Source organism: Poecile atricapillus, chromosome 39 (assembly GCF_030490865.1).
Source record: "Poecile atricapillus isolate bPoeAtr1 chromosome 39, bPoeAtr1.hap1, whole genome shotgun sequence".
Lineage (NCBI taxonomy): Eukaryota > Metazoa > Chordata > Aves > Passeriformes > Paridae > Poecile > Poecile atricapillus.
Genome location: NC_081287.1, coordinates 113551 through 134251, shown reverse-complemented (window position 1 = coordinate 134251; position 20701 = coordinate 113551). Strand labels below are relative to the sequence as shown.

The following is a 20701-nucleotide window of genomic DNA, read 5'->3' as shown; positions in this document are numbered from 1 at the left end:
CATTGTCCCACTGTCCCCACACGCAGTGACGAGCCAGCGCGGTGAACACTCGGCAGCTTTATTGCGCGGGGTGGCCTCACGTCACCGTCCCCGGGTGTCCCCAGGTGTCCCCAGGTGTCCCCAGGTGTCCCCGGGTGTCCCCGGTGTCACTCGCTGTCCCCGTGGCGCTGCCGGATTCGCTTCTGGCGCTGCCGCAGGCGCCGCTCGCGCTCGAACTCCTTCATGCGGGTGACGTAGCTGGGGACAGGCGGCACCGCGCTGTCACCGCCGTGTCCCCAGGCTCAGCCGTCCTGAGCGCTGCGTCCCCGCCGCTGTCACACCCCCCCCCGTGTCCCTGTCCCCGCTCACGGTGTCCCCACTCACCCCCAGCCGTGTCCCCCCATGTCCCCGTGCCCCTGTCCCTCACTTGCAGTGCTGGCAGCTGTTCCAGCTGTGTCCCCACAATGTCCCCAATGTCCCACGCTGTCCCCGTGTCCCCCCATGTCCCCCAGTGTCCCCCCAATGTCCCCGTGTCCCCATGTCCCCTGTCCCTACTCGTGGTGCTGGCAGCTGTCCCAGCCGTGTCCCCAATGTCCCCCCGTGTCCCCCGTGTCCCCTGTCCCTACTCGTGGTGCTGACAGCTGTCCCAGCCGTGTCCCCCCGTGTCCCCCGTGTCCCCTGTCCCTACTCGTGGTGCTGGCAGCTGTCCCAGCCGTGTCCCCCCGTGTCCCCGTGTCCCCTGTCCCTACTCGTGGTGCTGCAGCTGTCCCAGCCGTGTCCCCATGGTGTCCCCCCGTGTCCCCCCAATGTCCCCCCGTGTCCCCCGTGTCCCCTGCCCCTACTCGTGGTGCTGGCAGCTGTCCCAGGCATGTCCCCCATGTCCCCCCGTGTCCCCCCGTGTCCCCGTGTCCCCTGTCCCTACTCGTGGTGCTGGCAGCTGTCCCAGGCGTGGCGCAGCGCGTGGCAGCCCCATGGCACGGGGAAGTTGTCGCGGTGGCAGCGCAGCAGCCGCAGCAGGTGGTGGCCGCAGAAGTCCCTCTGCTCCAGGGGCACCCGGCCCTGCGCCAGCTGCGCCGCCGAGGCCACCATGGCTGTCACCGGAGGGGACAGGGACACGCTCAGCGCCCCGCCCGGCCACCGGCGCAGGGGACAGCGCTGGGACAGGGCTGGGGACATCGAGACGCGTGTGGCACGTGGGGACGGGGCGGGGGCGGGGTGTGACAGGGGTGGGGACACGGGAAGGGACACGGGAAGGGACACGGAGGGGACACAGAAGGGACACGGGAGGTGGCACCGGGAAACACGCGCGTGGGGGGGGTCGCGCCGGGAGGTCACCGCGGTCACGCGAGGGCGGGGACGCCCCAAGGCCACCGCGTCCCCCGCCCTGTCCCCATCCCGCGCCCTCCCCGTGTCCCCCTGTCCCCCTGTCCCCGTGTCCCCCTGTCCCCGTGTCCCCCTGTCCCCGTGTCCCCCTGTCCCCCTGTCCCCGTGTCCCCCTGTCCCCGTGTCCCCCCTGTCCCCCGTGTCCCCGTGTCCCCCTGTCCCCGTGTCCCCGTGTCCCCGCACTGACCGCGGGGCTGGCGGCGCGGCAGGCCCAGCTCGGCGGGGAAGGACGGCATATGCAGCGGGTCGGGCTCGGCCTCCGCGTCCCACAGGTAGCGCCGCGCCAGGTGAGCGCCCATGGCGGCGGGGCCGGCCCGGGAGCGGCAACGGGGCCCGGTAATAGCGGCGGAAGCGGAAACGGCGGCGGAAGCGGAAGCGGCGCGCACCGGAAGCGGAGGCGGCGGAACCGCCGGTGCGCGGGACTGCGGAGCGCCCTGGCGGCCGGGAGGACCCCAGAGCACCCCCTGAACCCCCAAAATCCCCCAAACTCACCCCAAATCTCCCCCGCACCCTCAGGGAGCTCTGGTGGGACTCCCCAGCTGCCCCCGGGCCCCCCGCCCCTGCTGCCACCCGCCCGTTCTGCGGGGACGCGGGGACAACGGCGGCACCGGGACGGTCACAGCGTGGTGGCACCTGCGGCCCCCGGAATGTCCTCAGTGTCCCCGGCAGGGGACATCCCGATGTCCCACACAGAGCCCCGAGGGGTGGCAGCTGTGCTGTCCCCAGGAGGTGACCGATGTCCCCACAGGGATCCCAGAGGGGCCGGGGACGCGTTGGGGACCCAAAGCCACCCCGGGATGGCCCCGGCCAAAGCAGAGACGAGGCCACTGGAGGAACAAGAGACAGTTTATTGTAACATGAGTGTCCCCAAGGGCCACCTCGGGGACAAGAGCAGCCCCGATGTCCCCCGAGGTGGCCGAGGCCACCAGGAAGCTCCTGCGGCGGGTGGTGACGTCTGTCCCGGTTCGATGGCGGATGTCACCGTCGCTCAGGCCCCTCCAGGCTCCTGTCCCTGCCCAGACTGTCCCCTCCCTCACAGCCCCGTGTGACACGGCCAGGCTGTCCCCAGGCTGTCCCCTCCCTCCCGGCGCTGTCCCCTCCCTCCCGGCGCTGTCCCCGTGTGACAAAGGTGACACGGCCACACTGTCCCCGCTCCCGGCGCTGTCCCCGTGTGACAAAGGTGACACGGCCACACCGTCCCCGCTCCCGGCGCTGTCCCCGCGGCTCAGCGCCCCTCCAGGCTCTTGTCGCGGGCGATGACGGCCTCGTCGAATTTGATCATGAGCGTGGTTCCCTTGTGCCAGTGGGCGCTGACGCGGGCGGGGAAGCCGGCGGCGCCCAGCACGGCCTCCAGCAGCCCCGCGGCGAAGGCGGCGCAGTTGAGGGAGCTGTTCTCCCGCGGCACCGACACGAACGTGTTCACCACCGGCTCCCGCTCGATCACGTAGAACGTGCGGTCGTCGTCGTTGGCCTGCTCCAGCTTGTCGGCCTCGCGGCCGAAGAGCGCCCGCCAGAGCGGGCCCTTGACGAAGAGCAGCACGCCCAGCACCTTGGTCTCCCGCCGGCCCGGCCGCTCCCGGGCCACCAGCGCGTCCAGCGCCCGCAGCCCCACGTGCTGGCCCAGGCGGGCGAGCCGCGCCTGCAGCTCGGCCACCGAGGCCACGCGGCGCTGGCAGTACTGAACCAGCTCCGAGAAGAGCAGCGCGAAGGCGGCGAGCGACAGCTCCGAGCGCGGCCGGCCCAGCGCCCGCTCCAGCACCGGAGACTTCCCCCGAGTGAAGCGAGAGTCCATGGCGGCCTGCGGGGGAGCGGAGCTCAGCGGGACAGGGGGGCCGGGACACCGGGACACCGGGGCTGGGACACCGGGACACCGGGACACCGGGGCCGGGACACCGGGGCTGGGACACCGGGACACCGGGACACCGGGGCCGGGAGGGGCTGGGGAGGGGCTGAGGGGGTGAGGAGGGGCCGGGAGGGGCTGGAGGGGCCGGGAGGGGCTGGGGAGGGGCCGGGAGGGGCCGGGAGGGGCCGGGAGGGGCTGGGGAGGGGCCGGGAGGGGCTGGGGAGGGGCCGGGAGGGGCTGGGGAGGGGCCGGGAGGGGCGGGCAGCAGCCAAAAGCGCGGTGGAGAGGGTGAGGAAGGGGCTGAGGGAGTTCAGGGGCTCGGAGGGGTCAGGGCAGCTGCGGGGGTCGGGGGTTCTGAGGGGTTTCAGGGGCTCTGAGGGGGCTCAGGGCAGCTGCGGGGGTCGGGGGCTCTGAGGGGTTTAAGGGGCTCTGAGGGGGCTCAGGGCAGCTGCGGGGGTCGGAGCAGGCGGGGCTGGGTTAGCGCAGGCGGGCGGGGCCTGAGCGGCTCCCGGGGCCCGCGGCAGCGCCCCCGGCAGCGGCGGGAGGGGAGGGGGGGCACGGGCACGGCCGGGCTGGGGGCGGCCCTGGAGGGGGAGGGGAGATCGGGGCCTGCCCGGGACCCCCGGTACCGACCTGACACCGGTGCGGCCGCCGCGACACCGCCGTGAAACAGCCGTAAAGCGCGACCGGAGGGGGGGGTGCGCCGGGGGCGGGGCCTCGGCCGGTTGGGCACGCCCCCCCGGGACAGCGGGGGACACGGGGGGGACACGGGGGGACAGCTGGTGACATCTGGTGACATCTGGCGACACGGGGGGACATCTGGCGCACCCCCCCGTGCCCCTCGCCCCGCTCCCCCGGGGCCGCCAGCTGGGCTGGGGGAAGGGCCCGAGTCCCCGATGACGTCAGAGGGTGCGGTGACCCCCGGGGGACACCTGGACCGGGGGGGGACACCCCAGGACAGAGCCGGCCATGGGGGCACCGGGGTGACCCCCCCCGTGTGACATGTGCCGCCGGTGTCACCTGGCTCCCCCGGTGTCACCTGTGTCGCGCAGGTCGCGTCCGCTCCCCGCCGTGTCCCCCGTGCCACCCCGGTCCTCCCTCATGTCCCCCGTGTCCCCAAGGGCCCCCCGTGTCCCCCCCCGTGTCCCCCCCGCAGCGGGAGCGCGCGGGGCGGATTGATGGGTGCAATTAATTAAGCGCCATTTCGTTAATTGCGCGCGGCTGCCAGGGGGGGATTGGGGACACGCGGGGGCGGGGGCAGCCCCCCCTTGGGGACACGGGACACGCGCGGGGACCCCACGGCGACAACGGGGACCCCACGGAGACCCCACAGAACCCCCGGGGACCCCAGAGAATCCCCGGGGACCCCAGAGAATCCCCGGGGACCCCGGAGAATCCATGGAGACCCCCCAGACCCCAGAGCGGCTCAGCGCACACGGAGCACCCACGACCCCCCCGGCACCCACGGGTGCCCCCCCGAGCTCCCATCGTCCCGGTGTCCCTCCCGTGTCCCCCCCGTGTCCCCCCCGTGTCCCTCCCGTGTCCCCCCCGTGTCCCCCCGGGCTATAAGAGGGGGCGCGGGGGCCGCTCCCCCCACCCGCGATGGCGGCCCCGGGGGGGACGGAGCCCGAGCGCGCCGCGGTGAGGGGGGGTCCCGGTGGGGTTGGGGGTCCCGGTGGGGTTTGGGGGTCCCGGGCAGCCCCGGGTGGGGTTTGGGGGTCCGGGGACACCGGGGGGGGTCCCGGTGGGGTTTGGGGGTCCCGGGCAGCCCCGGGTGGGGTTTGGGGGTCCGGGGACACCGGGGGGGGTCCCGGTGGGGTTTGGGGGTCCCCTCTGAGGGCGGGTCCCCATCCGAAGGACGAGCCCCGCACGTTTGGGGATCACTGGGGTGGGGTCCCCGTTTCGGGGGCTGTCCCCGTTTCGGGGGGATGTCCCCGTTTCGGGGGGTCTGTCCCCGTTTCGGGGGGCTGTCCCCGTTTCGGGGGGGCTGTCCCCGTTTCAGGGGATGTCCCCGTTTCGGGGGGGATGTCCCCGTTTCGGGGGCTGTCCCCGTTTCGGGGGGGCTGTCCCCGTTTCGGGAGGGATGTCCCCGTTTCGGGGGGCTGTACCCGTTTCGGGGGCTGTACCCGTTTCGGGGGGTCTGTCCCCGTTTCGGGGGCTGTCCCCGTTTCGGGGGGCTGTACCCGTTTCGGGGGGTCTGTCCCCGTTTCGGGGGGCTGTCCCCGTTTCGGGGGGGCTGTACCCGTTTCGGGGGGGCTGTCCCCGTTTCGGGAGGGATTTCCCCGTTTCGGGGGCTGTCCCCGTTTCGGGGGGGATTTCCCCGTTTCGGGGGGATGTCCCCGTTTCGGGGGGGTCCCAGACGCGCTGTCCCCGCAGGAGGGGTCCCCGGCCGAGCGGGGCTCCCCGGAACAGGAGGGGTTCTTCTCGCTGCTGAGCTCCGTGCAGGGAACCCGCATGGACGAACAGCGCTGCTCCCTGGGCGGGGGCGCGGGTGAGGGGACCGGGGACACCGGGAGGGCACCGGGGACACCGGGAGGGGACACACAAGGCACGGGTGGCACGGGGAGGGGACACGAGTTTGGGGACCTGAAGGGAGCGGGGCAGAGGGGTCGGTGGTGTTGGGGAGACTCGAGGGGTCCCCGGGAGGGCGGAGGGGGGGCCGGGGGTGACGCGGGGGTCCCCGAGCTGCTCGTGGGTGTCCCGGAGGTGTCCCCAGGATGTCCGGGGGTGACCGGGGGGTGTCCCCGGGGGTCTGTGGGTGACCCGGGGGTGTCCCGGGGGGTGTCCCCGGGGGTCCGTGGGTGACCCGGGGGTGTCCCCGGGGGTCCGTGGGTGACCCGGGGGTGTCCCCGGGTGACCCGGGGGTGTCCCCGCGATGTCCGGGGGTCTGTGGGTGACCCGGGGGTGTCCCCGGGGGTCCGTGGGTGACCCGGTCCCCCCGGGCAGGAGAAGGGGGCGGGGGCCCGCCGCCCCCCGAGCTGGCCTCGCTGATGGACATGGTGGCGAGCACGCAGGGCCGCAGGATGGACGAGCAGCGGCTGCCCGTGCCCCGACTGCCCGGCTTCGGCACCGGGGGGGCGCAGGTGGGCACCGGGGGGGCACGGGGGGTGCCGGGGGTGCTGGGGGGACACCGGGGGGACCGGGGAGAGCCACAGTAATTCGGGGAGGGGGCACAGGGAGGGGGGATCCGGCCTGGGGGGAGCCCCGGGTTTGGGACGGGAGGGTCCCATGGGGAGGGGGCTCCCGGGGGGACTTGGGGACACCCCGGGAGTGTCCCCAGGAGCCCCCCACGAGCGCCCCTTCCCCTCTCCCCACAGGACTGAGCCCCCGGAGCCGCCGAGCCCCCCTCGCCTTCCCCCGGAGCCACCTCAGCCCTGTCCCCTCCCCTGGCTGTGTCCCCAATAAACCCCGAGCACTTGGGGCCTGTGACACCCGCGGGGCCTTGGGGACACCGGGGGGGCACGGGGGGGGGCACCGAGGGACACCGGGGGGGCACGGGGGGGGCACCGAGGGACGCTGGACACCGCCGGGGGGGCACCGAGGGACACCCGCAGCACTCGGGTGACACTGAGGGACACCGGCCGCCCGTGGGGGTGGCACCAGGGGACAGAGGGACACTGAGGGACGGCCGTGCCACCCCCGGGGACAGTGCCAGCGCCGTTTATTGGGGGTGGGGACACCAGGGGTGCCACGTGTCCCCTCGGGCCGGGAACAGCAGTGGGTCCCTCACACGTCACACACGAGTCCCTCGTGTCCCCACGTCACCAGCGCAGGGACACGGGGACGGCCACGAGGCCGAGCTGCCACCCGCGGGGCTGCCATCGGGTGAGGACACGTGTCCCTTGTGCCACCGACACGGGGACCAGCTGTGGCCACCAGCACGGTGACAGCGGTGCCATCGGTGCTGCCACGTGTCCCCTGCCACCAGCACGGTGACAGCGATGCCATCGGTGCTGCCACGTGTCCCCTGCCACCAGCACGGTGACAGCGATGCCATCGGCGCTGCCACGTGTCCCCTGCCACCAGCACGGTGCTGGCACTGGTGTCACCATGTGCCCACGGGGACGGGCACTGCCACACGTCTCCTGTGTCACCACCACGGCCACGGCGCCACTGTCACGGTGCCACCACATCGAGCAGCCAAATGTCCCCTCTGTCACTGCCGTGTCCCCTCTGTCACTGCCGTGTCCCCTCTGTCACTGCCGTGTCCCGTCGGTGGCCGTGTCCCGTCGGTGGCCGCGTGTCCCGTCGGTGGCCGCGTGTCCCCTGTCCCCTCACTCCTGTGTCCCCTTCCTCTCCCGCAGCCGCTGCTTCAGCTCAGCCATGGCCCGGCGCTGTGGGGACACCGTGGGGACGCCGTGGGGACAGGGACAGGGACAGGGGACAGGAGGTGGCACCAGGAGCCTCCTCCTCTGTGTTGTCCCCCCTCACTGCCCCAGCATGGCAGGGGACACTGGGGACACTGGGGACACTGGGGACAGCGGGGACACGGCCGGGGTAAGGCTGGACATGCTGGGGACACTGCAGGGAGACTCTGGGGACACTGGGGGATGTCGGGGACACTTTGGGGACACCTGGGGGACACTTGGGGGGGGGGGGGGGGTCTCACCTGTTCGGGATTGTCCGGTGGGAAAATCTCCCTCTGCAAAGAGAGTGGGTGAGAGGGGACACCGGGGTGTCCCCAGGGTGTCCCCAGGGTGTCCCCGGGGTGTCCCCAGGTGTCCCCGGGGTGTCCCCGGGGTGTCCCCGGGTGTCCCCAGGGTGTCCCCGGGGTGTCCCCGGGTGTCCCCGGGGTGTCCCGGGGTGTCCCCAGGGTGTCCCCGGGGTGTCCCCAAGGTGTCCCCGGGTGTCCCCTCTCCCACCTTGCGGTCGATCACGTGACGCTGGAAAAACTCGGCCTGGTTGGAGACCCAGAAGACCCCGACGGGGAAGGACAGGTACACCAGCATCTGGGACAGGGACAGCTGTGTCACCTCCTGCGCCCCTCCCGTGTCCGCTGTTGTTCCCCGGGCCCCGCCGCCCTCCCCCGGCCCCGCCGCCGCCCCCCCGCACCCTCAGGATCTCCAGCTTCACCCCCATGGCTCCTCCGGGACCCCTGCGCTTCCGGCTTCACCAGCCCCGCAACACCGCGGCCCCCCATTGGTCGCGCCTCCAGCACTGCCGCAGTCTATTGGCTCAGAGCAGAGATGAGGGGGCGGGGCGAAGGCCAGATGAGCCAATGAGCAGGGGCGGTGTCAGTGAGAGCGGCGCGCCGGAAGTGAGGGCGGCGCGCGGGGAAATGGCGGCGGCCGAGGCCGAGATGGCGGCGCGGGAGGAGCCGCCGGGAGCGGGGCCCGGCCTGGAGCAGGAGCCGGGAGCGACGGAGCCGGGAGCGACGGGGCCGGGAGCGACGGAGCCGGGAGCGACGGAGCCGGGAGCGATGGCGGAACCGGGGCCCGGCGCGGGGCCGGGGGTGGAAGCGGAGCCGGGAGCGGGGCCCGGAGCGGGGCCGGGCCCGGAGCGGCCGGAGCTGTGCTTTGTGAGTGCGGGGCTGAGTCCCTTCTGTCCCCAGCCCTGTCCCCGTCCCTGTTCCCTCCTGTCCCCCATCCCAGGTCCTTCCCTTATCCCTGTCCTCGTTCTCGTGTCCCTGTCACCCCTTGGCTCTGTCCCCTCTGTCTTGTCCCTTTATCCCCCTCTGTGCTGTCCCCTGTGTCCCTGTCCCTGACTGTGTCCCTGTCTCCTGTCCCCATTCTCTGATGGTGTCCCCTGAGTGTGCCCGTGTCTCCTCAGGAGGAGAAGGAGGAGCTGCTCAGGAACCCCTGGGGTGTCCCTGGGGTGTCCCCTGTCCCCCTGAGTGTCCCAGGCTGTCCCTGAGTGTCCCAGGCTGTCCCTGAGTGTCCCCTGTCCCCGCAGGAGGAGGAGGAGCTGCTCAGGAACCCCTGGGCTGTCCCTGAGTGTCCCAGGCTGTCCCTGGCTGTCCCCCTGAGTGTCCCCTGTCCCCTGTCCCCGCAGGAGGAGGAGGAGGTGCAGCACGAGGAGGAGCTGCTCAGGAACCCGTTCTCGGTGCGGGGCTGGCTCCGCTACGCCCAGGCCCGGCAGCGCGGGCCCCGTCCCCGCCTCAACCAGATCTACGAGAGAGCCCTGCGGGAGCTGCCCGGCAGGTGGGGACACCTGGGGACACCTGGGGGGACCTGGGGACACCTGGGGACACCTGGGGACGTCTGGGGGGTCCTGGGGACGTCTGGGGGGTCCTGGGGACACCTGGGGACACCTGGGGACACCTGGGGACGTCTGGGGGGTCCTGGGGAGCACCTGCTCTGTCTCCTCAGGGTGACAGGGACAGCCTGGGCCCTCTCAGGGTGACAGGAGGTGGCAGGGGGTGGCCCAGGTGACAGCAGTGACGTGGGTGGCAGGGGGTTGGGTGTACGGGGGTGACAGAGGTGACGCAGGGGGCGATTGCTGACAGCACGGGTGGTGTGGTGACAGGGGTGGCACAGGTGGCACACAGGTGACACACAGGTGACAGCTGTGTCCCCACAGTTACAAGCTGTGGTACCAGTACCTGTGACAGTGACAGGTGGCACACAGGTGACACACAGGTGGCACACAGGTGACAGTTGTGTCCCCACAGTTACAAGCTGTGGTACCAGTACCTGTGACAGTGACAGGTGGCACACAGGTGGCACACAGGTGACACACAGGTGGCACACAGGTGACAGCTGTGTCCCCACAGTTACAAGCTGTGGTACCAGTACCTGTGACAGTGACAGGTGGCACACAGGTGGCACACAGGTGGCACACAGGTGGCACACAGGTGACAGCTGTGTCCCCACAGTTACAAGCTGTGGTACCAGTACCTGTGACAGTGACAGGTGGCACACAGGTGGCACACAGGTGGCACACGGGTGGCACACAGGTGGCATACAGGTGGCACACAGGTGACAGCTGTGTCCCCACAGTTACAAGCTGTGGTACCAGTACCTGCGGCAGCGCCGGGCGCAGGTGAAGGGGCGCTGCCCCTCGGACCCCGCCTTCGAGGAGGCCAACGCCGTGCACGAGAGAGCGCTGGTGTTCATGCACAAGGTCAGGGGACATGGGGGGACACGGGACAGGGAGGTGATGGGGACACAGAGGGGACGTGGGGCATGGCTCAGCAGGTGGGGTCCTGCTCAGGGTGGGGTCCTCGTTGTCCCCATGTCCCCCATGTCCCCGCTGTCCCCCATGTCCCCATTGTCCCCCGTGTCCCCACTGTCCCCATTGTCCCCATTGTCCCCCATGTCCCCATTGTCCCCCTTGTCCCCCATGTCCCCGCTGTTCCCCATGTCCCCATTGTTCCCCATGTCCCCATTGTCCCCCATGTCCCCATTGTCCCCCGTGTCCCCATTGTCCCCCGTGTCCCCATTGTCCCCCATGTCCCCACTGTCCCCCATGTCTCCATTGTCCCCCGTGTCCCCATTGTCCCCCATGTCCCCACTGTCCCCCGTGTCCCCATTGTCCCCCATGTCCCCACTGTCCCCCGTGTCCCCACTGTCCCCCATGTCCCCCATGTCCCCATTGTCCCCACTGTCCCCAGATGCCGCGGATCTGGCTGGATTACTGCCAGTTCCTGGCCGAGCAGGGCCGCATCACGCGGACGCGCCGCACGTTCGACCGGGCGCTGCGGGCGCTGCCCATCACCCAGCACCGCCGCCTCTGGCCGCCCTACCTGAGCTTCGTGCGCAAACACCCCCTGCCCGAGACCGCCGTGCGCGTCTTCCGCCGCTTCCTCAAGGTACGGGGACACCTGGGGACACCTGGGGACAGGGGCACACACCTGGGGACACACCTGGGGACAGGGACACACACCTGGGGACACCTGGGGACAGGGGCACACACCTGGGGACACACCTGGGGACAGGGGCACACACCTGGGGACACACCTGGGGACACACCTGGGGACAGAGATGGACACCTGGGCACACACCTGGGGACAGGGGCACACACCTGGGGACAGGGACACACACCTGGGGACAGGGGCACACACCTGGGGACACACCTGGGGACAGGGACACACACCTGGGGACACACCTGGGGACACACCTGGGGACACACCTGGGGACAGGGACACACACCTGGGGACACACCTGGGGACAGGGGCACACACCTGGGAACACACCTGGGGACACACCTGGGGACAGAGATGGACACCTGGGGACACACCTGGGGACAGGGGCACACACCTGGGGACAGGGACACACACCTGGGGACACACCTGGGGACAGGGGCACACACCTGGGGACACACCTGGGGACAGGGACACACACCTGGGGACACACCTGGGGACACACCTGGGGACACACCTGGGGACAGGGACACACACCTGGGGACAGAGATGGACACCTGGGGACACACCTGGGGACAGGGGCACACACCTGGGGACACACCTGGGGACAGGGGCACACACCTGGGGACACACCTGGGGACACACCTGGGGACAGGGACACAAGTGGCGGTGCCCCATTGGGGGGATGGATGAGCACCTGGATGTCCAGGTGACACAGGTGAACAGAGGTTCAGGTGACGCTGCTGTCCCCAGCTGTGCCCCGAGGAGGCAGAGCAGTACGTGGGGGTTCAGGTGGCACTGAGGTGACACTGAGGTGACACTGCTGTCCCCAGCTGTGCCCTGAGGAGGCAGAGCAGTACGTGTCCTACCTGCGCTCCGTGGGCCGCCTGGACGAGGCCGCGCAGGTGTTGGCCCGGCTGGTGAACGACGAGCGCTTCGTGTCCCGCCAGGGCAAGTCCAACTACCAGGTGGGCACTGGGGACACCTGGGGACACCAGGAGGGCACTGGGGACACCGGGGGGAGCACTGGGGACACCTGGGGGGCACTGGGAACACCAGGGGGACACTGGGGACACCTGGGGTGGTCCATGGGAGGGAACACGGAGCGCAAAGGAGACAGGCTGGGCACTTTTGGGGCACCTGGGGGTGCTGGGGGGCTCCTCCCAGGGCAGGGGAGGTCCCTGGGTGTTTCTGGGGGATCTCAGTGGGGTTTGGGGTCTCTCACATCCCGTTTGTCCCCAGCTGTGGCAGGAGCTGTGCGAGCTGCTGTCCCAGCACCCCGACCGCGTGCGCTCGCTGGACGCCGGGGGCATCATCCGGGGCGGGCTGACGCGCTTCACCGACCAGCGCGGGCGGCTCTGGGGGGCCCTGGCTGACTGCTACGTGCGCTGCGGCCACCTGGAGAAGGTGACACTGCTGTCCCCAAGGGCGGCACCCTGGGAGGGACTGACGACAGCTGGGGGCAGACTGACACCCACAGGACACGCTGACACCCCTGTCCCTGTTCCCTGTCACCTGTGTCCCTGTCCCACCCCAGGCCCAGGACGTGCATCAGGAGCCAGTTCAGCTCACGATGTCCCTGTCCTTGTCCCCTGCGTCCCCAGGCCTGGGATGTGTACGAGGAGGCCGTGCAGGCTGTGATGATCCCAATCCCGGTCCTGATCCCGGTGTTTGTCCCGTTCCAGGCCCGGGACGTGTACGAGGAGGCCGTGCAGGCTGTGATGATCCCAGTCCCGGTTTTGATCCCGGTGTTTGTCCCGTTCCAGGCCCGGGATGTGTACGAGGAGGCCGTGCAGGCTGTGATGATCCCAGTCCCGGTTTTGATCCCGGTGTTTGTCCCGTTCCAGGCCCGGGATGTGTACGAGGAGGCCGTGCAGGCTGTGATGATCCCAGTCCCAGTCCTGATCCCGGTGTTTGTCCCGTTCCAGGCCCGGGATGTGTACGAGGAGGCCGTGCAGGCTGTGATGATCCCAGTCCCGGTCCTGATCCCGGTGTTTGTCCCGTTCCAGGCCCGGGATGTGTACGAGGAGGCCGTGCAGACGGTGATGACCGTGCGGGATTTCACGCAGGTGTTCGACAGCTACGCACGCTTCGAGGAGAGCGTCATCGGCGCCCTGCTGGACACCCAGGCCCAGCTGGGCCGGGGCCAGGACGGTGCGTCTGGGGCACCCCGAAACCAGAGGGGAACTGGGGGACCCCAAAAGGGCAGAGGGGGACCAGGAGAGCATTACTGGGGACAGCTGGGTCAGGGGCAGAAGGAACAGGGAGCACCCTGGAGTGGAGACACTGCAGAATGGGGAGTGGCACTGTGGAATGTCCCCCCCATGTCCCCATACCTGTTCTGTGTCCCCTGACCCCCGTGTCCCCATGTCCCTGCAGAGGAGGTGGAGCTGGAGCTGCGCCTGGCGCGCTTCGAGCGCCTCATGGCGCGGCGGCCGCTGCTGCTCAACAGCGTGCTGCTGAGGCAAAACCCCCACAACGTCCACGAGTGGCACAAGAGGGTGGCCCTGCACCAGGGACAGCCTGACAAGGTGAGGGGACACCGGGGGGAGGGTGGCTGGGTGTAGGGGACACTGGGGACGGTGGGTTTGGGGGGTTTGGTGGCGACACTGTAGTGACCATGCTGTCCCCGTGTCCCCCCCGTGTCCCCCCGTGTCCCCCCCGTGTCCCCCCGTGTCCCCCCCGTGTCCCCCCCGTGTCCCAGATCATCCAGACCTTCACAGAGGCCGTCCGCACCGTGGATCCCCAGCGCGCCACCGGCCGCCCCCATGAGCTCTGGGTGGCCTTCGCCCGCTTCTACGAGGACAACGGGCAGCTGGACGATGTGAGTGACCGCTCAGACCCTGAGTGACACCCCCAGAGCCGCCTGTGGTCCCCAGGCCAGCTCCACCCTGTCCCCATGTCCCTGTCCCCAGGCCAGGTCCATCCTGTCACGGGCCACGCGGGTGCGGTTCCGGCGCGTGGAGGATTTGGCCGCGGTCTGGTGCGAGTTCGGGGAGCTGGAGCTGCGGCACCAGCGGCACCAGGAGGCCCTGAGGGTGCTGCGGGTGAGCAGGCACCCCAAAAACAGGGGGTGAACCCCAGAAATGAGGGGGGCTGGGGACAGTGGGAACCCCCAGGGGCCACCCCTGTCCCCAGCTGGGCCATCAGGGCTGGGATCTGTGTCCGGGGGGGTTCTGGGGTTTTTTGGGATGTGTTTGGGATGTTTTTGGGGACGCTGGTGACGCCTTTTTCCCCCAGAAAGCCACGGCGCTCCCGGCCAAACGCGCCGAGTACTTCGACAGCTCGGAGCCCGTCCAGAACCGGCTCTACAAATCCCTCAAGGTGTGGTCCATGCTGGCCGACCTGGAGGAGAGCCTGGGCACCTTCCAGGTGGGGCACGGGAACATCTGGGGTGGACGTGGGGGACACCTGAGGACACCTGGGTGGACTGAGGGGACATTTGGGGACACTGGTGGGTATGGGGGACATCCATGTGCCCTGTCCCCCCGTGGACACCCCTGTGTCCCCATGTCCTCTTGGCCTCTCCATGTCTGGGATGTGCTGGGGGTGGCTCTGACCTCCTGTCCCCTGTCCCTGTCCCCAGTCGACGCGTGCTGTGTACGAGCGCATCCTGGACCTGCGCATCGCCACCCCCCAGATCGTCATCAACTACGCGCTGCTGCTCGAGGAGCACGGCCGCTTCGAGGACAGCTTCAAGGTGACACGGGGACACCTGGGGACACTGCGGGGACAGCCCAGGGGGTGGGGGCGTCCAGGGAAGCAGCTGGAGACAGCCAGAGAGGATGAGGGCACCCCATGGCTGGAGGAGTTGGGTGGGACAGCCTGGGAAGGTGTTGGGGACACCCTGGGAAGGTGTTGGGGACACCTGTGGCTCAGAACAGTGTCCCCACAGGTGTATGAGCTGTTCTGGTGGTGACACTGTGTCCCTGTCCCCTGTCCCCGCAGGCGTACGAGCGCGGCATCGCGCTGTTCCGGTGGCCACACGTGGGGGACCTGTGGCTCACGTACCTGTCCAAGTTCGTGGCCCGCTACGGTGGCCGGAAGCTGGAGCGGGCGCGGGACCTCTTCGAGCAGGCGCTGGACGGGTGCCCCCCGCAGCACGCCAAGAGTAGGGACAGGGGGACAGGGGGACATGGGGACACGGGGACATGGGGACACGGGGACACGGGGACACGGGGACAGGGGGTGTGCAGGGGGCTGGGGGATGCCAGGACACGTGCCCGTTTGGGCAGGGGGTGCCCAGGTGTGCCCAGCTGTGCTGGTGACATCTGTGTGCCCAGTGTCAGCGCCCCTGAGTGGGGACTTGGGTGAGCTCCTGGGTGGAGCCAGGGGAGTTCCTGTCCCTGTCCCCAGCAGTGTCCCTGTCGCTGTCCCCCAGCCATCTACCTGCTGTACGCGCAGCTGGAGGAGCAGTTCGGGCTGGCGCGCCGGGCCATGGCCGTGTACGAGCGCGGCACGCGGGCGGTGCCGCCGGCCCAGCAGCGCGACATGTTCCACATCTACATCCGGCGCGCCGCCGAGCTCTTCGGCGTCACCCACACGCGGCCCATCTACCAGAGAGCCATCGAGGTGAGCCTGGGGACACCTGGGGACACCAGGGGGGTGACGAGGGGAACCCAGGGGGGTGGGGACAGACAGGGAACTCGGGGGCTTCACACGGGTGCGTGGCTGGGGACACAGCAAGGGCTGGGGGGCACTGGGGGCACAGGTGAGCAGGGAAACCCCCGTGCCCCCCCAGGTGCTGGGGGACGACGCCGCGCGGGAGCTGTGCCTGCGATTCGCCGACATGGAGTGCAAGCTGGGAGAGGTGGATCGGGCCCGCGCCATCTACACCTACTGCTCACAGATCTGCGACCCCCGGGTGAGCCGAGGGACTGGGGGGGACTGGGAGGGACTGGGAGGGACTGGGGGCACCCTCTGCTCCCTGATCTGCAACCCCTGGGTGAGCCGAGGGACTGGGGGGGACTGGGAGGGACTGGGGCACCCTCTGCTCCCCGATCTGTGACCTTTGGCTGAGGTGGCACCTGGCCAGGAGCGTCCCCAGGGTGTCCCCAAGGCCACATGGGTGCTGTGGGATTGTCCCCAGGCAGTCCCCGTGTCCCCGTCCCCGTGTCCCTGACGCTGTCCCCGTGTCCCCGCAGATCACGGGCAGTTTCTGGCAGACGTGGAAGGAGTTTGAGATCCGGCACGGCAACGAGGACACGATCCGGGAGATGCTGCGCATCAAGCGCAGTGTGCAGGCCACCTACAACACCCAGGTCAACTTCATGGCCTCGCAGATGCTCAAGGTGTCCGGCAGCGCCACCGGCACAGGTGAGCCCAGGGGGGCACAGGGGAGCCCAGGGGGGCACAGGTGAGCCCAGGGGGGCACAGGTGAGCCCAGGGAGGCACAGGTGAGCCCAGGAGGGCACAGGTGAGCCCAGGGGGGCACAGGTGAGCCCAGGGGGGCACAGGTGAGCCCAGGGGTGCACAGGGGAGCCCAGGGGGGCACAGGTGGGAAACCGTGGCAGGAGCAGTGCGGGTGAGGAGGCTGGGAGCGAGGGGGGATGAGGAACGCCGGGGGGTGCTGGGGGGTTCCTGGGGGGGCCGTGCCCCACTGAGCGCCGTGTCTGGGGCAGTGTCGGACCTGGCCCCGGGACAGAGCGGCCTGGATGAGATGAAGCTGCTGGAGCAGCGAGCCGAGGCGCTGGCGGCCGAGGCCCAGCGGGACACGCCCCGCCCCACCCAGCAGGTGCTGTTTGTCAGGTGAGTGACCCCGCCCTGCCATGGCCACGCCCCCGACCCCACCCACCTCCACCTGCCCCACCCACACTGGTGGGGGTCCCTGGGTGCTCATGGGGGGTGCAGGGCCGAGGCCCCCCCGGGGGCAGAGCCCTCCCTGTCCCAGCAGGGGAACCCCGAGGAGATCGACCTGGGCGAGGACGAGGGGGACGAGCCAGACGGTACCGGGGACAGCGGGGCTGGGACTGAGGGGACAGCGGGGCTGGGACTGAGGGGACAGCGGGGCTGGGACTGAGGGGACAGCGGGGCTGGGATTGAGGGGACAGCGGGGCTGGGATTGAGGGGACAGCGGGGCTGGGATTGAGGGGACAGCGGGGCTGGGACTGAGGGGACAGCGGGGCTGGGATTGAGGGGACAGCGGGGCTGGGACTGAGGGGACAGCGGGGCTGGGATTGAGGGGACAGCGGGGCTGGGACTGAGGGGACAGCGGGGCTGGGATTGAGGGGACAGCCGGGCTGGGATTGAGGGGACAGCCGGGCTGGGATTGAGGGGGTGCCATGGGAGGAGGTGGGGGGTGGAAAGGGGGGGACACAGGGGGTGTGGGGTGTCCCCAGGGCATTGGGACAAAGAGGAGGATCCGTTGGTGGGGAGAGAGCAGGAGGAGCTGGGCAGGGACACACGGGGACAGCCCTGGCCTGGGGGGACTCATCTGGGGGGGGGATGTGGGATGTGGCCAGCCCCGCTCAGGGGTCCCTGACGCCCCTGTTCCCCCCAGAGGTGCAGCTGGAGCAGAAGCAGGTCCCAGCCTCGGTATTCGGGGGGCTCAAGGACGACTGAGGAACCTGCGTGGGCCCCCCCAAATAAACCCCATTTGTACAAGTATGGCTGCCCTGGTTCTCCCCCGCTTTGGGTGCCCCCAGCCCCCTTCTGAGCCACGGGGACCCGGGGGGGGGGTCAGGGGGGACACTGTGACCTCTCCTGACCCAAATTCAGCTTTTATTGCTCGGGGGGGGTCCCCGAGGGGTCTGGGGGGATCTCGAGGGTGTCCAGGAGCCGCTGGGCAAAGGCTTGTTCGAGCTGGGGAGGGAGAAAAAGGAGCTGAACCCCCTCAATTCCTCCCCAATCCCTCTTCATGCCCCTAAACCCCCTCCCCACCCCCCAGAGCTCCCCCAGCCCCACATCTCACCTGTAATCCCCCTTAAGGACCCCCCCGTCCCCAGAGCCCCCCAAAATCTGCCCAACCGTCCCTTCCCCCACCTCCAGCAGCAGCCCCCCGCCCTGGGGGTCCCCGTCGGGGGGTCCCAGCTCCAGCGTCACCCGGTGTGGGGGGCGGGGGCCCAGCCCGGCCCGGTGCAGCTCCAGCTCTGGGGGGAAGGGCGAGGTCAGCCATGGGGGGCTCGGGGGGATTTGGGGGTGCTGGGAGGGGTCAGGACTGGGGGAGGGGAGCAGGGATTTGGGAGACCCCTCCCACTCCAGGATTCAGGGGTCCCTCTCCCCCATCCCGTGGCACTTGGGGTTCCCTCCCCACACCCGGGATTTGGCTCTGTCCCGCCCCCCCCATTTCCCCCCACTATTTGGGGTCTGTCCCCCCCCTTTCACCCCCATTATTTGGTGTCCCCCTCCCCCCGTTATTTTGGTTTCTCCCCCTATATTTTGATGTCTCCCCCACCCCCTCTATTTTGGTCTCTCCCGCCACCCCCCTCCACCCCCCATATTTTGGTCTCTTCCCCCGTTATTTCCCCCCCCGGAAGTTGGTCTCACCCTCCCGGAAGCGCCGTGCGTCGAACGGCTGCAGCAGCGCCCCCTGCTGGAGCGGCCCGTGTGGCGCGTGCGGGCCCCGCACGGGGCCGGGGGCGGGGCCGTCCCCGGGGCGCATGCGCAGGAACAGCCCGCGGGGGGCGCTGCTGAGCAGGAGCCCCCGGCCCAGCCCCGCCCCCGCCCGCAGCACCAGGCGCGGCAGCGGCGGTGGCGCCCCCTGGCGGCCCGGAGGACTGAGCAGGTACTCGCCGGGGGGCAGCGCCCCCTGCCAGGCCAGGGCGGGGCCGTGGCGCAGGCGCAGCAGCAGCGCTGAGTCTCCTGCGGGGGGCGCCAGCGAGCCGTGAGGAAAGAGGCGGAGCCAAAAGGGGTGGGGTGGGCATGAGGGGCGGGGCCAAAGCTGGGGGGTGACAGTGGAAGCTGAGGCTGAGGCTGGGGTGATGCTTTTGGGGGAGCCAGGACTGGCTGGCGTCAGTAGGAGGCGAGGTCAGGGCCGGGAGCGTGGTCAGGGTGTGGGGCCCAGCTGGTGATTGGCTGGGGGTGGCTCCTCCCCTTCGAGCCGCGCTTACCGTGCGCGGGTGGGAGGGGCTCCGTGCTCTCCACCTCGATGCGCAGCGGTGACGCTTCTTGGGGCAGGATCTCGGCTGAAGGGGCGGAATCAGGCATCAGCCATGCCCCATTGCTGCGCCCCCAGACAGAGCACCCACCCACCCCCACAAGTGTCTCCAAGCCTCGTAACTGCCCCCCAAGTCCCTCTGCTCTCACCAGGGTCTTCGTCATCCTGGGCCCCTTCTTGGGTCTCAGGGGGTGGGGTCGGTGGGAGGGGCTCTGGAGGACTCAGCCCCCCCTCCTTCTGGCTCTGCCGGGCCTTGGGGGGCTTCGGTTCTGTTGGGATGGAACACTGAGATGGCCGATTTGATGTCGGACCCCCTGCACTCCTCCCCTCTTCCCTTTCAGTCCACCCATTTGGCTCCTGCGCTCCGAGATCCTCTGTTTTGATTTCCCCATCCATGCTGTCCCCATCCTCGGGTGCCCCAAGCCTCAATATCCTGTCCCCCTCAGGACCCTCCCAGTTCAGGGTTTCCCCTGCTGCCCTCCCATCTCATATTCAGTCTCCTCACCCCATTTCCTGCGTGTCCTCCCCTGGCTCCCCCGAATTTGGTCCCTCTCCCGGCCTCCACCCCCCATTCACTCCCCTCCCAGTTGGGTGTCCCCATATTCGCTGTGTCCCCTCCATGCTCCATTCCGCACCCAATGCCCCGTTTGCCTCCCCCGGCCCGGTTTCTCCCCATGGCTCACCGCGGGCGGGCAGCAGCCGGTACACGCGGTAGGGGCTGGGCCCGTCGGGACGGCCCCGGCCCGGCAGCAGCCGGAACTCGGGGCTCCGGGCCAGGGCACAGCGCAGCCGCGTCTTCCACCCCGCGGGGTCGGGGGGGTCCCCGGGCCGGACCCGCCCCTTGTACTCCGCCCACGCCTGCCGGGACCACCGGTGTCAGCGAGCCCCGGGACCCCGGTACCGAGCCCCCACAGCACGGCCCCGCCCCTCCCAGAGCCCCGCCCCTTCCCAAAGCCCCGCCCCTCCCAGAGCCCCGCCCCCTCCCAAAGCACCGCCCCTGACCCTGCAAAGCGCCGCCCCCGGCCCGTCCTTGGCTCCGCTCCGCCCGCCGTGGGCCCAGGGGATCCTCAGCGCCGTTTGAGCCGCGTCGTCCCACTGGAGCCCCGGGAAGCGGCCGCTCCGCAGCTGCGCCAGCAGCCAGGGCCGCAGCCGCCGCGGGCCGCCCTCCGCCATGCCGGCAGCTCCGGGGGTCCCGAGGGCTCCGGGGGTCCCGAGGGCTCCGGGCCGAGCCGAGGGATCCCGGGCTCGCCGAGCAGCGCCGCCGCTTCCGGGACAACCACGTGATCTCCCGAACCAATCAGCGGCCGGCTACGGAGCACCGCCCCCGGCGTAAGGGGGCGTGGTTACAGCGCGCGACATCGCCTTTAATTTGCATAAAGGGGCGTGAGTGTTGCTCATTTGCATAAAGGGCGTGGCTGTAACGCACAGCCCCGCCTCTGTATTTCCAAAAGGGCGATTTTCCCCGATATTTCAATAATTTGGCGCAGTCGTTCTTGAAAACCCTGCTCCATCCCCCCAGTTCCCTGCACGGGGCCCCCTCAAGGGCACAGCCGAGGATTTGGGGTCCCCTCTGGACCCCCGGGGGGTCTCCCCAGTTGGG

The 20701-nt window shown here is 70.3% G+C and overlaps 6 protein-coding genes across 13 annotated transcripts; 2 read left to right on the top strand and 4 right to left on the bottom strand.

The window, feature by feature from the left end:
• Positions 1–44: 44 nt before the first annotated feature.
• On the bottom strand, positions 45–1741 carry NDUFB7 (NADH:ubiquinone oxidoreductase subunit B7). The gene is made up of 3 exons (XM_058861743.1): positions 1550–1741; positions 902–1070; positions 45–237 (listed from the first exon to the last, which is right to left on the bottom strand). Exons 1-3 carry the CDS (start codon positions 1659–1661, stop codon positions 147–149), a joined length of 372 nt encoding a protein of 123 aa, XP_058717726.1. The 5' UTR covers positions 1662–1741; the 3' UTR covers positions 45–146.
• Positions 254–8379, bottom strand: LOC131591252 (protein PET100 homolog, mitochondrial). 3 transcript variants are annotated; one of them, XM_058861745.1, is made up of 5 exons: positions 8258–8379; positions 8068–8154; positions 7815–7847; positions 7453–7539; positions 254–276 (listed from the first exon to the last, which is right to left on the bottom strand). In XM_058861745.1, exons 1-4 carry the CDS (start codon positions 8282–8284, stop codon positions 7480–7482), a joined length of 207 nt encoding a protein of 68 aa, XP_058717728.1. In that variant the 5' UTR covers positions 8285–8379; the 3' UTR covers positions 254–276; positions 7453–7479. The 3 variants fall into 3 exon arrangements, with proteins under 3 accessions (XP_058717728.1, XP_058717730.1, XP_058717727.1); XM_058861747.1 differs by lacking the exon at positions 254–276 and adding an exon at positions 6768–7427 and having other exon boundaries at positions 7464–7539; XM_058861744.1 differs by lacking the exon at positions 254–276 and having other exon boundaries at positions 6768–7539.
• On the bottom strand, positions 2191–3928 carry TRAPPC5 (trafficking protein particle complex subunit 5). Of its 3 annotated transcripts, none has more exons than XR_009280297.1 (3): positions 3839–3928; positions 2497–3160; positions 2191–2463 (listed from the first exon to the last, which is right to left on the bottom strand). XR_009280297.1 is itself a non-coding variant. In XM_058861739.1 (2 exons), exon 2 carries the CDS (start codon positions 3152–3154, stop codon positions 2588–2590), a length of 567 nt encoding a protein of 188 aa, XP_058717722.1. In that variant the 5' UTR covers positions 3155–3160; positions 3839–3928; the 3' UTR covers positions 2483–2587. The 3 variants fall into 3 exon arrangements, 1 of the variants encoding a protein (XP_058717722.1); XR_009280298.1 differs by having other exon boundaries at positions 2191–2443; XM_058861739.1 differs by lacking the exon at positions 2191–2463 and having other exon boundaries at positions 2483–3160.
• Positions 4031–6639, top strand: PCP2 (Purkinje cell protein 2). Of its 3 annotated transcripts, none has more exons than XM_058861742.1 (4): positions 4031–4846; positions 5582–5696; positions 6152–6288; positions 6523–6639. In XM_058861742.1, exons 1-4 carry the CDS (start codon positions 4808–4810, stop codon positions 6526–6528), a joined length of 297 nt encoding a protein of 98 aa, XP_058717725.1. In that variant the 5' UTR covers positions 4031–4807; the 3' UTR covers positions 6529–6639. The 3 variants fall into 3 exon arrangements, with proteins under 3 accessions (XP_058717725.1, XP_058717724.1, XP_058717723.1); XM_058861741.1 differs by lacking the exon at positions 4031–4846 and adding an exon at positions 5033–5218 and having other exon boundaries at positions 5565–5696; XM_058861740.1 differs by lacking the exon at positions 4031–4846 and having other exon boundaries at positions 5226–5696.
• XAB2 (XPA binding protein 2) lies at positions 8283–17641 on the top strand. The gene is made up of 19 exons (XM_058861736.1): positions 8283–8723; positions 9197–9345; positions 10144–10267; positions 10758–10955; positions 11840–11974; positions 12249–12413; positions 13016–13160; positions 13386–13537; positions 13711–13830; positions 13922–14053; positions 14247–14378; positions 14593–14706; positions 14955–15117; positions 15388–15578; positions 15748–15870; positions 16151–16322; positions 16628–16754; positions 16857–16951; positions 17506–17641. Exons 1-19 carry the CDS (start codon positions 8283–8285, stop codon positions 17565–17567), a joined length of 2940 nt encoding a protein of 979 aa, XP_058717719.1. The 3' UTR covers positions 17568–17641.
• LOC131591247 (interferon regulatory factor 9-like) lies at positions 17554–20477 on the bottom strand. Of its 2 annotated transcripts, XM_058861738.1 has the most exons (7): positions 20104–20477; positions 19785–19959; positions 19251–19370; positions 19055–19129; positions 18492–18806; positions 17988–18094; positions 17705–17807 (listed from the first exon to the last, which is right to left on the bottom strand). In XM_058861738.1, exons 1-7 carry the CDS (start codon positions 20272–20274, stop codon positions 17727–17729), a joined length of 1044 nt encoding a protein of 347 aa, XP_058717721.1. In that variant the 5' UTR covers positions 20275–20477; the 3' UTR covers positions 17705–17726. The 2 variants fall into 2 exon arrangements, with proteins under 2 accessions (XP_058717720.1, XP_058717721.1); XM_058861737.1 differs by lacking the exon at positions 17988–18094 and having other exon boundaries at positions 17554–17807.
• Between the last annotated feature and the right edge of the window lie 224 nt (positions 20478–20701).

Bases quoted from the DNA above. Each gene is read 5' to 3' on its own strand.
- LOC131591252 (XM_058861745.1), bottom strand. From the start codon at position 8,284: ATGGGGGTGAAGCTGGAGATCCTGAGG. The intron at 8,155-8,257 runs GTGCGGGGGGGC...TCCCTGTCCCAG, and splicing joins TGAAGCTGGAGATCCTGAGG to ATGCTGGTGTACCTGTCCTT. The intron at 7,848-8,067 runs GTGGGAGAGGGG...CTCTCTTTGCAG, and splicing joins GTCACGTGATCGACCGCAAG to AGGGAGATTTTCCCACCGGA.
- LOC131591247 (XM_058861737.1), bottom strand. From the start codon at position 20,274: ATGGCGGAGGGCGGCCCGCGGCGGCTGCGGCCCTGGCTGCTGGCGCAG. The intron at 18,807-19,054 runs GTAAGCGCGGCT...CGCCCCCCGCAG, and splicing joins GCCCCTCCCACCCGCGCACG to GAGACTCAGCGCTGCTGCTG. The intron at 17,808-18,491 runs GTGAGACCAACT...CTCCCTCCCCAG, and splicing joins CGCACGGCGCTTCCGGGAGG to CTCGAACAAGCCTTTGCCCA.
- PCP2 (XM_058861740.1), top strand. From the start codon at position 5,231: ATGTCCCCGTTTCGGGGGCTGTCCCCGTTTCGGGGGGGCTGTCCCCGT. The intron at 5,697-6,151 runs GTGAGGGGACCG...CCCCCCGGGCAG, and splicing joins CTCCCTGGGCGGGGGCGCGG to GAGAAGGGGGCGGGGGCCCG.
- XAB2 (XM_058861736.1), top strand. From the start codon at position 8,283: ATGGCTCCTCCGGGACCCCTGCGCTTCCGGCTTCACCAGCCCCGCAAC. The intron at 8,724-9,196 runs GTGAGTGCGGGG...CTGTCCCCGCAG, and splicing joins AGCGGCCGGAGCTGTGCTTT to GAGGAGGAGGAGGTGCAGCA. The intron at 15,871-16,150 runs GTGAGCCGAGGG...GTGTCCCCGCAG, and splicing joins CACAGATCTGCGACCCCCGG to ATCACGGGCAGTTTCTGGCA.
- TRAPPC5 (XM_058861739.1), bottom strand. From the start codon at position 3,154: ATGGACTCTCGCTTCACTCGGGGGAAGTCTCCGGTGCTGGAGCGGGCG.
- NDUFB7 (XM_058861743.1), bottom strand. From the start codon at position 1,661: ATGGGCGCTCACCTGGCGCGGCGCTACCTGTGGGACGCGGAGGCCGAG. The intron at 1,071-1,549 runs GTCAGTGCGGGG...CTCCGGTGACAG, and splicing joins GCCGCGCCGCCAGCCCCGCG to CCATGGTGGCCTCGGCGGCG. The intron at 238-901 runs GTAGGGACAGGG...GCCTGTCCCCAG, and splicing joins GACAGCTGCCAGCACCACGA to CTACGTCACCCGCATGAAGG.